We start from the raw sequence: 15170 nt of genomic DNA on the forward strand, positions 1-15170 counted from the left end.
ATCAAGTGAAACCTCAGCTCACAGCTCATCACAGGTTCACACAATCACACCTCGTCCTTGGGTCAAGAATTCGATGGATCATGGAAGTCGCCACGAGTTCCTGAGCGGCTTCTCTAGCAACGCCGAGAGGTACGTCTCCTTCCTCTCCGGCCCCCTGTCGAGCTTCCTCCCCGTCACCCACCTCAGCTTGCCGAACCCGACGCTCTCCACCACCTCCATGTACGCCGCCATCTCCTCCTCCCGGCAGAAGAAGTGGTCGAGCCAGAACAGCCCGCCGGGCCGGAGCACCCGGTACACGTCGAACAGCGCGAACTGCATCGCCGCGGGCGGCATCCAGCCGCTGAGCACGTGCATGGAGTGCACGACGTCCAGCGTGTTGTCGAAGAAGGGCAGCCGCGCCGCGACGCTCACGTAGAGCGGCACGACGCCGCGCGCGGCCACGACGGCGCTGAAGGGCCCGTTGAGGTTGACGGTGGTGGCCACCACGGTGACGCCGCGCTTGCGCATGCGCACGGCGAAGGTGCCGGACCCGCCGCCGATGTCGAGCCCGATCCGGACGGAGCCCGGCGGGGACGCCGACGCGAGCACCTCGTCGATGGAGAAGTCGAGCGGGTTGTTCTCCTTCCTGCCGCTGGCGGTGGCGTTGAGCCAGCGGCGGCGCTCCCGGCCGGCGAGGTCGAAGCAGTCCTTGCAGTCGTCAAAGCGCGGGGAGCGCGCGCGGTCGACGAGGCAGCGGAAGGACTTGTAGGCGGACCAGTGGACGGGGCGGTCGGGCGGCGTGGACCAGAGCGCGTCCGGGAGGGGCGGCGGCGGCGCCGGGTCGGCCGGCGCGGCTGGGCGGCAGCGCCGGCGCGGCAGGGGCTCGCAGCCGCGGAGGAGGAGCCGCTGCGCGGGGAGCTCGTCATCGGGGCAGGAGCCGTTGACGGGGTACGACATGAAGGCTGCGAGCATATCCGGGAAGGCCAGGCAGGGGTGGCCCGCCGGCGGCCGCAGCTCGGCGGTGCCCCAGTTTGGGTTGCGCCCGTACGGCAGCGCGTGCGGCCCCACGAACGCGTGGAACTCCGGCGGGAGCTCCGGCTGCTGCTCCGGGACGGGGACGGTCCTTGGACTTGAAGCCGTCGTCGTCACCGGCGCGGCGGTGACGGGCGGCGCGCAGGAGTAGGAGTAAGAGGAAAAGAGGAATGTGGCGAGGTTGGAGCCGAGGAGGACGACGACGTAGAGGAGCACGCGGCGGAGGGGGACGCCGAGGACCGGGTCCACGTACGCGGCCATCCCCATCGTCGCGGCGGACATTGAAGAAGCCGGTCGAGCGAGCGTCTTGTCGTTGAGCGCGCTGGGTCGGAGCAGCCGGAGCGGCTGGAGGAGCAAGAGCTTGTTTTGCTCGCGATCCGCGCTCCGTTTGCTGGAGAAGAAAGCAACCGGAGGACGAGGAGAGGGGCGGGTCGTCGCCGGCGACTTGGCATCCCCGGTTTGCGGTTGCAGCGGGGGCGTTTCTCCCGAGGCGTTCACGCCGTTTATGTGCAGCCGCGGTGATCACACGTCGAGAGGCAAGGCTCCACTCTACTAGTAGTCTAGTACATTTTTTAAATAATGCTAACTATATACAATTTCTTTTTTTGGATACTATATACAATTTCGAGGTCAAAACAACATAGAACAACACCTCATCCTCAGCCATGCAGATCTCATCGACCTTGCAGTAGTACAAGAGGACGCGCATATCCCTCCGAACCAGTTCCATTCCTGTATTAAGGGCGTGTATAGATGAAACATACAATTTTTTGTGATGGAATCTTACTAATTTGAAGTACTAAATAAAGTCTATTTATAAATTTTTTTGCATAGATGGGTTGTAAATCGCGAGACGAATCTAACGATACTAATTAATCCATGATTAATTCATAATTAGCGGATGGTTACTGTAGCATCACTATTGCAAATCATGGATTAAGTAGGTTCATTAGATTCGTCTCGCGATTTACAGCCCATCCATGCAAAAAGTTTTGTAAATAGACTTCATTTAGTACTCCATGCATGTGTCTAAACATTCGATGTGATATTTTTTTTACATTTACGGGATTTACGGGTTGTGATCTAAACATGGCCTAACACTCTTTGCCCCCATAAAGCTCGACAGGGGCAGCGCAGTACGATTAAATAATAAATACGTCATTGTCACCGATTCCTGTTTATCTAGTCTACCATGTACATTATGGGCTTTTACTTACTACCAAAAGGAGTCCATGAGGGGATGGACACCAAGAGAAGCAATTTCTTTTGGCAAGGGGCCACTGATAAATTTAAGTATCACATGGCCAAGATGGACACCCTTTGTAGACCAAAAAACCAAGGAGGTGTGGGCATGCTTAACACAAAAATTATGAATGATTGTCTGCTGACCAAATGGATTTGGAAAAATATGAAGGGATCTGAGGAAACCTGGTACAAGCTGCTGCAAGCTAAATACATGCCTGGTGGAGATTTTTTCAAGTCTAAAAGTATGGGTACTTCTCAATTTTGGCAGGGCTTGCACAAAATCAAACACTTATTCAAGTGGGGAGCCATCCATAAAGTGGAAAATGGTGCTAAAACCTCATTATGGAATGATATTTGGATAGGGGATGTACCTCTAAAGATTGGTTTTCCTGAGTTATTCAGTATGTGCAGAGATCCTAATGCTCGGGTCTCAGAAGTTTGGAGTAATGAAGGTTGGGCCCTGACCTTCCATAGAAGCCTCACCCTTCCTGAAAACGATTCTTATAATCACCTTTTGCAATTTCTAAGTTCAGTTCAGATGTCAGGCCTTGAAGATGGGGTTGAATGGGCTCTTGATAAATCCAAAACGTTCACTACTAAATCCCTCTACTCCTTCTTAACACACAGGGGTGTGTGTGTACGGGAGGCTGACAATATTTGGCGCGCTAAAGTTCCTCTAAAAATCAAGATCTTTCTTTGGCAAATAGATAACAATAGATTACAGACAGCACAATCTCTTAAACAGAAGGGCTGGCAAGGGAGCCCCCTTTGTGCCCTCTGCGGTAAAACTGAAACTGTTGACCATATCTTTTTCCACTGCTCGATTGCTCGGCTGATTTGGTGTGGGATTCGAGATTGCTTGGGGTGGGCAGAATGTCCAGTGTCATGGGCGACCTGGAAGAACAAATGGGCTAAGGGAGGGCTCAAAAATCCAAAACGCTTTACCATTTTTCTGTTTGCAGGCATAGCTTGGGCGCTGTGGGTTAACAGAAATAAAATGGCGATCGAAAAATCCTTCCCAAAGGATCCGCTGCAAGTCTTATACTCTGGGATCTCTTTTTTGCAGAAATGGCGACCACTGTTGAAGCAAGCTGATCGAGATGATATGATGAAGATCCTGGAGGTGTTAAAGTCATGGGCAGGTTCTACAAGACCTGGGCGTGAGCAATCTACAGACATTGAAGAACTTTGATTTACTCGTCTGTAATGCTTCTTTTTGTTATGTTTCTGGTAAACTGGCAACCCCAGTACTCTTTGTAATCGCTTTCAAACTAAAGCAGAGATATTTCTCCTTCAAAAAAAAATAATAAATACGTGATGTTTGTTTGGGGTGTTGTGTGCCGTCAAGCTTTCGAAGCTTTGATCATTAATGTATGAAAGCTTTAAGATTTGCCATGTAAATGATACTACTTCCTTATGATGATTTTCGGTGGCACGTGCATATATAGATATATTTTTCTTTTGAAAACCATAGAAGAAATAGTGATTAAAAGCATATACTGAAAACCATATGGATGTAAAAAATGTGAGTCCAAAAGAAAAGAGGTGATTCACACTCACTTTCTTTTACTAGATCCAATGAAACTTCTCAACCATCAGTTCCCAAAATGAATATAAAAAATATTAGTGCAGACTTGTTCACGAAAGTACCTTCGCAAATTCAAATATGTGCTACAGTATCAATAACGGAAGTTTATCTATTACTACATTCAAGAATGTACAGCTTTATATTATAACAATATTCACATACTAGTAGATTTTGATAGTAAATTGAAAAAAAAATCTTGATCAAATATAATATGTGAGAAAATAATCGCAAATACACGTACGAGCAAACACACAGAGACACGATGTGTTGAATAATCTAATCCAGCTGGTGTTAGTACGAGATAGTACTATCTGTTTCTTTTTTTTTACCAAAACAAATGTACAAACATCTTACACGACAGATCAGATCTTTGCTAGGTGGCAGCAAATAATTTTGGATGAAGCTAGGCTATGCACAAACAAAGGTCAGAAAGAAACTGTAGGCACCACAGAGTTGGACTATAACTCTATAAGTAGTTCCTTGAATAGACAAAACCTTGGAAGACGACGATACTGTGATAGTCATCTGTGCTTTACTATATTATCAATACTTATGTCATATATAACTCGCAGCAGCTGCAGTGCTTGCTGTACTTTATGCACCACAGAAAATGATGATCTCAGAGCTGTAACCGTAGCACCAGAATTGTGGTACCATTTTGTCAATCCATATGTTGTTTCCTTTTGAGCCGTAGATTTACATACCAATTTGCAAGGCACCGCAGTATCAATCCCACCAGTATTTTGAAAATTGCAAGCATAAAATAGGTCAGAACTGACCAAAGTAATATCCAGAATATTCTCCAGATAAAAGGGCCAGCAGGAAGGAGGGTAGCATATACTGGAGTCAAGACACGGATTACCTAAAAAAACAATGCATTTTTTTCATGTAAGTAATCTGTAAAATATAATATGGCACTATAAGAGCATGAATATTTGGGTATGTACTTACCACACAAGCTGGGGCAAGGGGGATGAATGTTAAGTCCTTTTGACGGTCATCAGGTTTGTCATTCAAAATCTGTAGAGAATTTTCAGCATATGGACATTAATAGTGATTTAATGAATAATAATCTAATATGTTGAAAAATTAAATTCTAGGCAATTAAACTTCAATGCCACAAACTTTGGTATGCTCAACTATGCCCAGGGCCCGGGGATAACCAAAAGAAAGCAGGAACCAAAACATACTGAAAATTAATGTTCAATGCATGTCAATCACCAGTTCAAACGACAAGTCGACTTAGTAAATGCACGCTATATATAACATTTTGCAAAAACTGCTGTTTGGAGGAATGTACTTGACAGAATGCAGTAACACAGAGTATCATTATAGAATCACTGACAGAGAATTACGAAAATCCAGGAGGCAACACCACAATAATAAAGTAACCAAATAAATTTGAACATTTTGTAATTTTGTGTGTGTGTATATGTTCTTTTAACTCCATGATAATCAAGTACCTAGTTTTGTTAGGCGATCAAGTACCTAAATTTTCTTAGCATCTATTTTAAGTATCAAATGGCACAAGCCCTTGTACCTGAAACTCAGATAGATTAAAAATAGCATAATATAATATGGAGTTAACAACCAGATTTAGCACCTCACCTGCTTGCAAAGATCTTCCAAAAACTCTGAATAAGCAACCGGCTTTATCTCATTAAATTTTGCAAGGAAAGAATGTTTGATAGCATCGATAAATACTTCACACAAAAATACGAAAGACGCATTCTGCAGTGACAACAAACAAAATTCTTGAAAGAATGTTTGCTTCTGAAAAAACCTAGGATTAGAGATAATAATCATAACAGAATACTGAACTTACAATAAGAAAGCTATCAAACCATGGACCCTCTGCTTCCAAGATATTTTGAGCAAGTACGAATAGCAGAAAGGCTGTGATGTGAAATCTCTCGATGATGTCTGCATACAATGTTACAAGAAAATAAGATCATTTTCATGTGAATTAATTATCATGAATAAAAGGATGTAAATATTGGAAAATTGAAAAAAGCTTGCTAAATTAGAGCAGCACGATAATTGAATGTAGAGAAAAACATTTAATTTCTGTTATGAAACTACCGCTTAAAGCATAGTCCTTAGATTCTGTGTAGCACAAATTGTTTTCACCTTACATTGGTATAAACGACACAAAGTTATTTGTAGATGATTCAGTTATGTCTAAAAAAGCCTATGCAGATAACTCAATTGTGAAGTTCAACTCAGCATTGTTTGACATGGCTAAGGGGTCGAGGTGATGAAAACAGCAAGTAGATCGGTAGTCAAAGAACTGAAGCATAATGAGTACAAATGCAGATTGTTTGGAATGATAGGGCAGATAAAATCATAAGCACACTCACCATAGTATACCAAATTATGAAGATTCTCTTTGCTAACGCGCTTAAATACATTGCTTTTGATCTCAGCAAAATTGTTTGATACCAATAGAGCCAATAATGCATTGTTGTGGGCTATAATACAGGCTGACAGGGTGATAGCCTGAGCCAACAAGACAAATGAATGAACAAGTATTAACTTGTTAAGGAATTCAAAACTAGATGTTTCATAACATCAAACCGCAGCAGTAGCGATAATACAAGTAAATCTACAATGTAATTAGAGCATATTGATATCATTTAAAATCATATTACTGTAATTATTTGAGTGAAGTTAAAGGGAAATAAGCTACTGAGAAGCTAGAAATCAACCAACTTAAGCTATGGTGAGTACCAAGACAATTAACTGATGCGATTTGCAGAAAAGGATATCAAATGCAACAACAGCTATTGCCTCGTCCAAAAGGAACCGCATCAATTCAAATGTCACATTATCTGTAGAGCATGCTGACAACCCCTCAGCTGAGTTGAACAGAACTTGCAGGACATCCTCACCGAATGATTGACACAGTTTGTCAAAGATCTAAAGCAAAAACACATGTCAATGACACCAACTATTAATCAATATTCAATGATGACACATGTATACTTCGGATAAATAATTTACTCACCTCTAGTACATTGTATACCACATAAAGCTTGATCGTGCTCTGACCACGAATGACATGGTAAATTAAGCTAATATCTGACACAAACAAGAATCATTTGTGGGTGGATTATTGTAGGTTATCCAAACATTCAAGAAAAAAAAAGAAACCAACCTATCATTTGCAAAGATGCAACTCCTAGGGATAGAACTATAAAACATCCATAATCTGATAAATCAGCAGCATTTGGCCGCAGAAACTTCCTGTCAAAAATCACTGGATAAATAATTACATGATCCAACATGGGGCACAAATTATATGTATTGAGTTGCATGCACTAACCAATTCAACCCAAAAGTTTAAGCTAATGGGAAGAGGTGGGCAATTCACTTATACTTCAACAATATGCCAGAGTAATGCTTTGAAACAGGTAACTATTTATCTATTTACAACACACATATTCCTCTCGAATTAAATCATGTCCTTTGCAAGGGCCTCAATTTCTTTCAGATAAATACGCAGCCTTTCAACTGAGATTATTGCTAGAGGATTAATGGTCCAGTGTATTACCCAAACCCTAGAGGGGTGGGATATATAGTAGACATTACATGGGCCTCATAGATGGGCCGGGCCTCATGGGCCAACACACACACATACTCCAACACCCCTCCACAGTCTGAACTACCGACGTAGCGGAGTTCAAGACTGGACATGAAAGAAAGTAAACTCGGGGACAATACCCCCCGCAGTCGTAGCAGTGCTAATGCTTCGACTGGAGACTTATGTAGATGATAGCCCCTTAATGCCGAGGTAGCCGAAGTCGAGGTGGTCATAGTCGTGGTCGAAGCCGTGGAGGAGAGCGCAGATCCGAAGTGTCGTGGGGCGCCCGAGGACACGAACTCAGCAGCTTCTTGCCGAGCTCAGCAGCGGGTCGCGCTCAGGTGCAGATGGTAGACGGTGCAAGGTGCAGCCAGGTCGCGCTCAGGACAGGGGTGGTGACGGCGCAAACTTGCAGCAAGGTCGTGCTCAGGACAGGGGTGGCGAAGACATCTTCCTTCAGCGACATCGGCGGCGGTGTCCGCGCTCGAGCGGCAGGAGGCGCGAAGTCGGGTTGAGTGCCAGCACGACGAGGATCGAACGCCGAGGGTGGCAGCCCGTGCGACACAGGATGGTCGACCGAAGACGCCGAGTGGTGGCCGGAGAACCAGCGGGTGGCGCTGAGTCGCCGACGGGCGGCGCCGGGGGGGGGGGGGGGGGGGGGCGCCGAGTGGCCTGTCGGAGGCAGCCAAGTCCGATGGTGGCGCTGAGTCGCCGACAGGCGGCGCCGGGGGGGGGCACCGAGTGGCCTGTCGGAGGTGCCGGTGCGGTCAGCCGGGCGTCGAGTGGTCTTCCGGGAGCGCCGTGTGGGTGCCAGGCGAGGCGGGCACCACCACCGCGAAGGCAATGGTGTCCGCGGTATCCGCGGTAGAGGCTCGATCACGAGCGTCGTCGCTGCAGCCTCAGAAGGCACAGCAACAACCTCGTCCTTCGGGGGTTGTCAACGATGAACGACGACGAACGGCAAGGTGACGCAAAAGGGATACACACCAGCAGCAGCATTTCGTGTAGGACCCCTGGGGTGCACATAGCATAGCCCCTCTCATCCCTATCTCTTTCTCTCCTTCACGGCCAAGACACCAGTGGAGAGGGAGAGGGGCAGAGAACAGAGGAGACAGGGGGAGGCAGAGGTGCTACCGGCGGGAGGGGAGAGGCGGACTTGGACGGCGGCTTGAGCGCCCGCGCTCGGCGCGTGACCAACCCGTGGCGGCGGCGCCCAGGCGGGGCGGACCTCGCCGAGGCCGGAGCCGGTGGGTGGATCCGAGGCCCGGGCGGCGCCCGGCGGCGGATCCGCGCCATGGCGGGCGGCGAGCGCCCGCGCGGAAACCCGGCGGCGCTCGGCGGTGGATCCGCGCCAGGGCGGGGCGGCGGGGAGGTGAGGCGGAGACGACAGGTGAGATCCATCACGATATGTTGCTGACGCTTGACGACGACGCACACAGGGGGGTGCGGATCAGATGGCGCGGCCCCCGGCGGAGATCGAGCTCCCCAGGGGCGCGCGGGTTGCAGCGGAAGCGGCGGCGGTGCGATGCAGGGGAGGAGAGGAACCTAGGCGACTGATACCATGCTAGAGGATTAATGGTCCAGTGTATTACCCAAACACACACACACACATACTCCAACAATTATGTCAACTTGGGAATACACGTAACTTCTCTAAAAAACATAATATAGTTAAAAAAACAAATCATTCTTGTACCAGACCCAGAACAGATGCCTAAGACCAGTTGAAAAAGTAATGTTTAGGTGCAGTTATTGACAACAAAAAATGTAGCTAAAATTTTTAATAGTAATTTTATGCGAACATTATATAAGACAACATAAGGCATAATCAGCATCTTCAATCATATGTCACAGAATGTTATCCTAATGCCAATATCATGCTAAATGTCAGTTTAGTCAAAATTTCTTTTAGGAAATAAATAAGCAAAATACTATAATTACTTGATCTAATTTACAGTAGAACTGCAAACCCACCTGGTTTTCAGCAACCTCCAGATGGTAACAACAATTCGTGCAGGCATAATTGTGAGCAACGACAAAAATGAATCCAAGCAGACGAAGAATCCTGCGACAATTAGCTGCAGCATTTTATCATAATCAAATATTGCTCTGATCAAACAAACAAATGAGCAATAACTCCTGAAACATGTTAAGTACACATCTAGAGATAGATGATACAGCAATGTCAACCCAACAGCTGAATATGTGAGGATTGAGACATGACACTTCTGATAAGTTATCTTCACATAAAATGAAAAAAAAGGAGTGCTTAGATTTTATGCCAGCTAGTTTTTTTTTGTAACTTTAGTCAAATATATATCTAAGTTTAAAATTAAACAACCTAATTACAGACTTAAATTATCCTTCAACATCATCACAGGAATATAACAACTCATGCAAAAAAAATGTAGCATTTACTTATATTGCCCAAAGTCTTGTACTTCTATCTATGCCATGGGATCAGTCAATGCCTCATTATCAAATTTCTTCAATTAACATGTAGATTTATTAACTTTGGCAACTTGACACCAACTATAGGTCTTAACTTCCTTGAGCACTAAATATTGCATTATATTTTCAAATATAATTATCCATGAAAACATTTTGAGTTTGATTGATCGTGTATTATTATTATTTTTCCATGTGGCTACCCAGGAAGGCAGAAACAATATCCACTTCTGTCTATCAATACCATAACCAGGACAGGAATTCATTCATAATCATTCAGTCAAGAACACATGGTGAGCTAATGGTTTCAGAAATATGACAAATTGCTGATAACTCCTGCATATCAAATTCATTTTCAGCAATGCCTAACCAAGCAAGTAAATAACCTAGAACAGTGTAAGAAGTCCAACATTGCTCTTAAAAGTGTACATACATACCCGCTCACATCTCCATGGGACGTGAAACATACTGTTGTACACCCGCTGTCGTTTTTTCTCATTACCCACTGCAATTGTGCTTCTAAGTGAATTGCCACCATACAGTTCCCCAAGGAAGTATCTGAATGGTGAATTGTCAAGGCGCTCGACTTCTGCAATAGGCCAATAGCGGAATGGTTAAAAGGAGGCCTAAATATGCATATCTAGGATTTGTTAATCAATATGCAATAGCCCACTATAACTAAATGTAGAATAGCACAGCAATGAAAATTACTCCACAAAATCAGTTATTCTGTTCTATGGTCAAGATCTTCCAAATTTAGTCAGATATACAAAACCCATCAAGAACGGACCTTAAGCAAAGCCAAGCAAAACAAAACAATCAGTATCCCAGACTGTGCCATCTTTACAGCCCAATACAAAATTCATAAACATCACATTCTACATTGTTCATATGACAGAAAATGGAGCAAAATCATATCATGAATTTCCTTACAATGTGTTCTCTAAATCAGGACCAGTGAAAGGAAGATCACTTTAATTGAGCAGCAAGATCTGTACCTCCGAGGATGTTGCTGGTCTCCTTCATGTACTTCTCCCAGTCCAGCGACTCCTCCTTCTCCAGCTTCTTCTTCACGCCCCCATTCGCCTCAGGCCGCCACGCCGCGGCCGCCACATCCGCCACCGCCGCAGCAGCCGCGGCGGCGCTCTCCCGCGTGCTGCTTCCGCAGCTGCTGGTGCCATCCTCTGGGGACGCCGCAACCACCCTCGCGCTCCCAGATATGCTCCTCTGCCTCAGCTCCACGCCCACATACGTGACGCAGCTCGCCGCGGACCTCTCGGCCTCCGAGCTATCGCACACCGTCTCCACCGTCGACCTCAGATCCGAGACCCTGAACGCCGCGGCCGCGTCGTCGCCTTTGCCCTCCCCGCGCGGCTGCTCCCCCTCCGAGGCCGCCTCCTCGATCGGGGGGCTCCGGAACCCGCGCTTGCGATTGGACCGGCGCCTCCGGCGGCGCTGGCCGTCGGACGTGGTTTCGGGCAGGGAGCGCGGGGAGGTGTCGTCCGCGTCGTCGGCGGTGAGGTCGCCCGCGAGGAGCTCGAAGGATAGCTGGCGGCCGCCGGATCGGAGCGACATAGGAGGCTGCGGCGGCGGTGGCGTGGCCCGCGCACGACGAGGAGGCGGCGCGAGGGCGCCCCGCGAACCCTAGCCGAGGACGTCGCCGCGCCGCGCGGCGGCGAGGAGCGGAGGCGGAGGTGGGGGAAGAGTAACGGGCGCAGAGGAGAATACTCTTCCTTTCCCGGTCGCGTTTATTATGTGCTTCCTAGTAGTATTCCTTTTTAATTTTGTAATAATGGTGGCTTAATTTCTGGATTTTTTTGGCACTCTTTGTGACTGACTGTGAGATGGTGATGGCACATTGGCAGGATCGAGAATGAACGTGGGATTCTAGCATATTTGGAAAGCGAATTTTCTTTGCTGATCCTGGTGCTTTCCGCACCTTTTCTTAACGGCATGCTCGTACAAAAATATCATTTGCTTAGAAAAAAATATGTTAACCCATGCACATAAGATGAATGTAAGATTAACTAGACCATTTCAACTTTTAAAATGTGTTTGATGGATTAATCAGCTCTTTTACTCCAGAAAATTGGTTTCGTTTTATCGGCAGAAATGCTGCATTGGACATTGAGAAATCCACTTAATAGAGGCGCAGTTTGAATTTCTTAGGTGACCATAATTTGATACTCCTTCCTTTAAAAAAATAATTTGATACTCCTAGTCTCCTACACAGGTGGTCAGGTAGCAACTCTGAGCCTAAAAAAAGACTCCCAAGCGGCTCATGCGGAAACCGTAGTGTGTGAATGAAAATCAAGCGAAACTTTGTGCAAACTACAACTCCATTATGCAAGAACCAATTGAACATTACAGTGACAATGAATGAATGAACCGACCAAATACGAAATGGTCTTTAATTCTTTTTTGCTTTAAAGGAAATGGATCTTTAATTCTATATATATATATATATATACATGGATCGAGAGACGGGCGATTAAACTAAGCAGCAGTGGCAATTTCGTCTGGTTGGTATTTGGAGTTGCTACGGGGTCGGGCAGCACGAGCTGCTGCCTCCCTTGTTGCGGTTGTTGGTGCAGCACGACGGACCCGGCCGCGAGGCGTCGTCCAGCGTCGACATCCTGGCCGCGCCCGCACCCGCGCCGCCGCCGCGCCCGGTCGCCGCGCCGCCCCGCGGCCCCGTCCTCGCACCGAGCGCGGCCGTGACGGCAAAGGCCATGACCAACAGCAACCTGCACATGCGCGTCCAACTCGGCGACCTCGCGCGGATGGCACCCATGCTCGGCAGTTGGCAAGCACCAGCTGCTCGACGTACTTGTTCTTGGAGTTGGAGCGAGACGTGACGATCTCTAACTTCTTTCTGGGTTGAGCTCCTTGGCTTCGTGATGGACAAGCCGAAGGCCACGCGTATATATACCCGACCTCGCGAGGGGGAGGGGTGGGGGCACGGGCACGGGCACGCGTGACGGCGGGAAATAGGGCGCCATTTTCCGAGGTTCCTCGACGAAGTTCGCCTGAGGCTTTCTCAGGGTTATAACTACTGATCCAGCGCCGTTCCGCGCTTGCACTGCACTTGCCGCTTGCGGCGCGCTGGTACTTGCCGAGAGTTTTCACGGATCACCACCGGGAAAAGGCGAACGGCGGTGGCTGGAACCGTGGGCCGGCGCGGCGGAGACGTACGCGCGCCAGGAGGGAGAGAGAGCAAGCAACGCGATCTGGCGCTGGCCGGGCGAGCGCGAGTCGGCGGCGGAGTTCAGCTCAACTTTTATTTCTGAAATCAAATGCTTAACTGCGCGTTGTACTAAAATTTCTTCTTCATTATATAACCAAGACGAATGCGATCATGGATGCATGGCACGAAAAACGGCGGTAGGTACTAGGTACTGGTTGGCTGGTTCAACGACGAACAAGTTCAGCTCTGCTTACTACTTAGGCCAATTCTAAGAGAGATTCATTTTTCAATAACTTATAACTTACGTGGACAAGCATTTCATTAAGAAATTAGAGAAGTATTCTAGAGAATAGTTTGTTATTACAAGAACACGGGGATGATCTATATATAAATCTAAAGTAAAAGGTCTGATTACAAAGACAATAAATGGCCTATACCACCCAACATATTAAGAAGTTAAATCATTTTTATGCAGGGAATAGTAGGATTCCATTTTCATTAAATGAAATATAAAATTGTAAATAAAGAGAGAATAAAATGGGTCTAGCTAGAATATATATGGACACTGGTTTTACACGCAACCAGAGTAATATCCAAAATTATACTAATAGTCTTGTAGTTTCAAACAGAGGGAGTTCACCCTTTCTTTTTCTTTTCTCTGTTGTCGTCTTTTTGTTTTTTCCATACTTTTTATCAGTTACTTGTCTTTTGCTACTTATTGTATTAACACTTTGGTTTCGTTAAAAAAAACTTTGGTTTTCTGACATGCTTCCGTTGTCTGCCAACACTGTATATCATTTGCCTTCTACTTCACTTACGGCACAGAATAAAATGAGAGAAATTGACATTGTCTGACGACATATAAATGTTTATATGTATTTCAACACCGCTGCCTATGACTTTTGGTTCAGCCTTTTCTTTGGCACCTTCTGTGAGATGTTGATGACACATCGCTGGGAATGAAAGTGGGGCCAGTTCCGGGGTCGTGGCACATTCTGGGAAAACGGCTGAATTTCCTTCCTGATTCATGGGGCACTTTCGAGAACTGAACATTTCGGTGATGCCATGTTGTCGTGCTATTTCAGTCCACGTGTATGTGATTGTCGTATATAGAATTTCATGCGGGTACGGGACATCTACACAGTTCAGATTTTATAAGACGGTCATAGAATGTGATCATGTGCTGTATAGTAAAAAATTAAAGAAAGATGAACATGAACTCATCTTTTGTTTCTTAAAAAATTCTTAAAGGTAGAGATTGCACGACACTTGCATACTTTCTGCAAGCTAGAGGCGTGTGTACTTCCTGCAAGCCTATTCCTGCCAGGTACTGAATGAACGAATGAAACAACGAGAACCGAATGCAGTATGCGATTGGTCCGGTGTCTACACCTGCACCGATCGAGAGACGGGCAATTTACAACGCAGAAATTAACGGGCTGGCATTATTTCTGAGGGCTACGGGAACGGCTGCGGGCAGCACGAGCTGCCCGGCGTGTTGGGGTCATGGGTGCAGCACGAAGGCCCCGGCTTGGAGAGAAGCGACCTCCTCGCCGCGCCCGCCGCCAGGCCGCCGCCAACGCGGTGCCGCGGCCCCGTCCTCGCGCCGTGCGCGCCCGCGGCGGCCATGATCAGCACCAGCACCAGCATCGCGCACACGCTCGACGTCCTCGCGCAGGCACCGGCGCCCATCGCCACGAAGCTGCGAGTCGTCGCTCGATCGATCGAGGTCACCGAGATGAACGAAGCACCAGCAGGCTGCCGTTCTCTTGCCGCTTTGATGATGATGAACAGGCCTACCTGGCACGTACGACGGTGCTGCGTTTATATAGGCGATCGCGGCCGCGAGGGAGAAGCCTGTGCTTGGAAATGTGGTGCGATTTTCCCCGAGGTCCGCGCGAAATCTGCACGATTTTTGCCCAGGGGTGGTCGGGTGGAGCTGGTGGTGGTGATCCAGGGGCGTTCCGCGGTTGCTTAGCTGAGTGAGACCGCACGCGCCGCGGGCACTTGCCGAGAGTTTTCACTGGGCCGTCCCAGGGAAACGGCGGCGCCAGTCGTGTGCCGAGTCAAGTGAGCTCGGCGAGCAGGTCCGGCGGAACACGGCCAAT

At 47.5% G+C, this 15170-nt stretch overlaps 2 protein-coding genes across 2 annotated transcripts; both read right to left on the reverse strand.

Moving 5' to 3' along the window:
* Positions 1-35: 35 nt before the first annotated feature.
* LOC120688698 (probable methyltransferase At1g29790) lies at positions 36-1278 on the reverse strand. The gene has a single exon (XM_039971085.1). The coding sequence runs from the start codon at positions 1276-1278 to the stop codon at positions 79-81; it is 1200 nt and encodes a 399-aa protein (XP_039827019.1). The 3' UTR covers positions 36-78.
* Positions 1279-4107: 2829 nt separating this feature from the next.
* LOC120690235 (protein POLLEN DEFECTIVE IN GUIDANCE 1-like) lies at positions 4108-11608 on the reverse strand. Its single transcript, XM_039972818.1, has 11 exons — positions 10874-11608; positions 10313-10464; positions 9402-9505; positions 7002-7090; positions 6852-6925; positions 6613-6763; positions 6205-6372; positions 5670-5767; positions 5453-5575; positions 4796-4864; positions 4108-4706 (listed from the first exon to the last, which is right to left on the reverse strand). Exons 1-11 carry the CDS (start codon positions 11448-11450, stop codon positions 4506-4508), a joined length of 1806 nt encoding a protein of 601 aa, XP_039828752.1. The 5' UTR covers positions 11451-11608; the 3' UTR covers positions 4108-4505.
* Positions 11609-15170: the final 3562 nt, after the last annotated feature.

This window comes from Panicum virgatum, chromosome 9N (assembly GCF_016808335.1).
Source record: "Panicum virgatum strain AP13 chromosome 9N, P.virgatum_v5, whole genome shotgun sequence".
NCBI lineage: Eukaryota > Viridiplantae > Streptophyta > Magnoliopsida > Poales > Poaceae > Panicum > Panicum virgatum.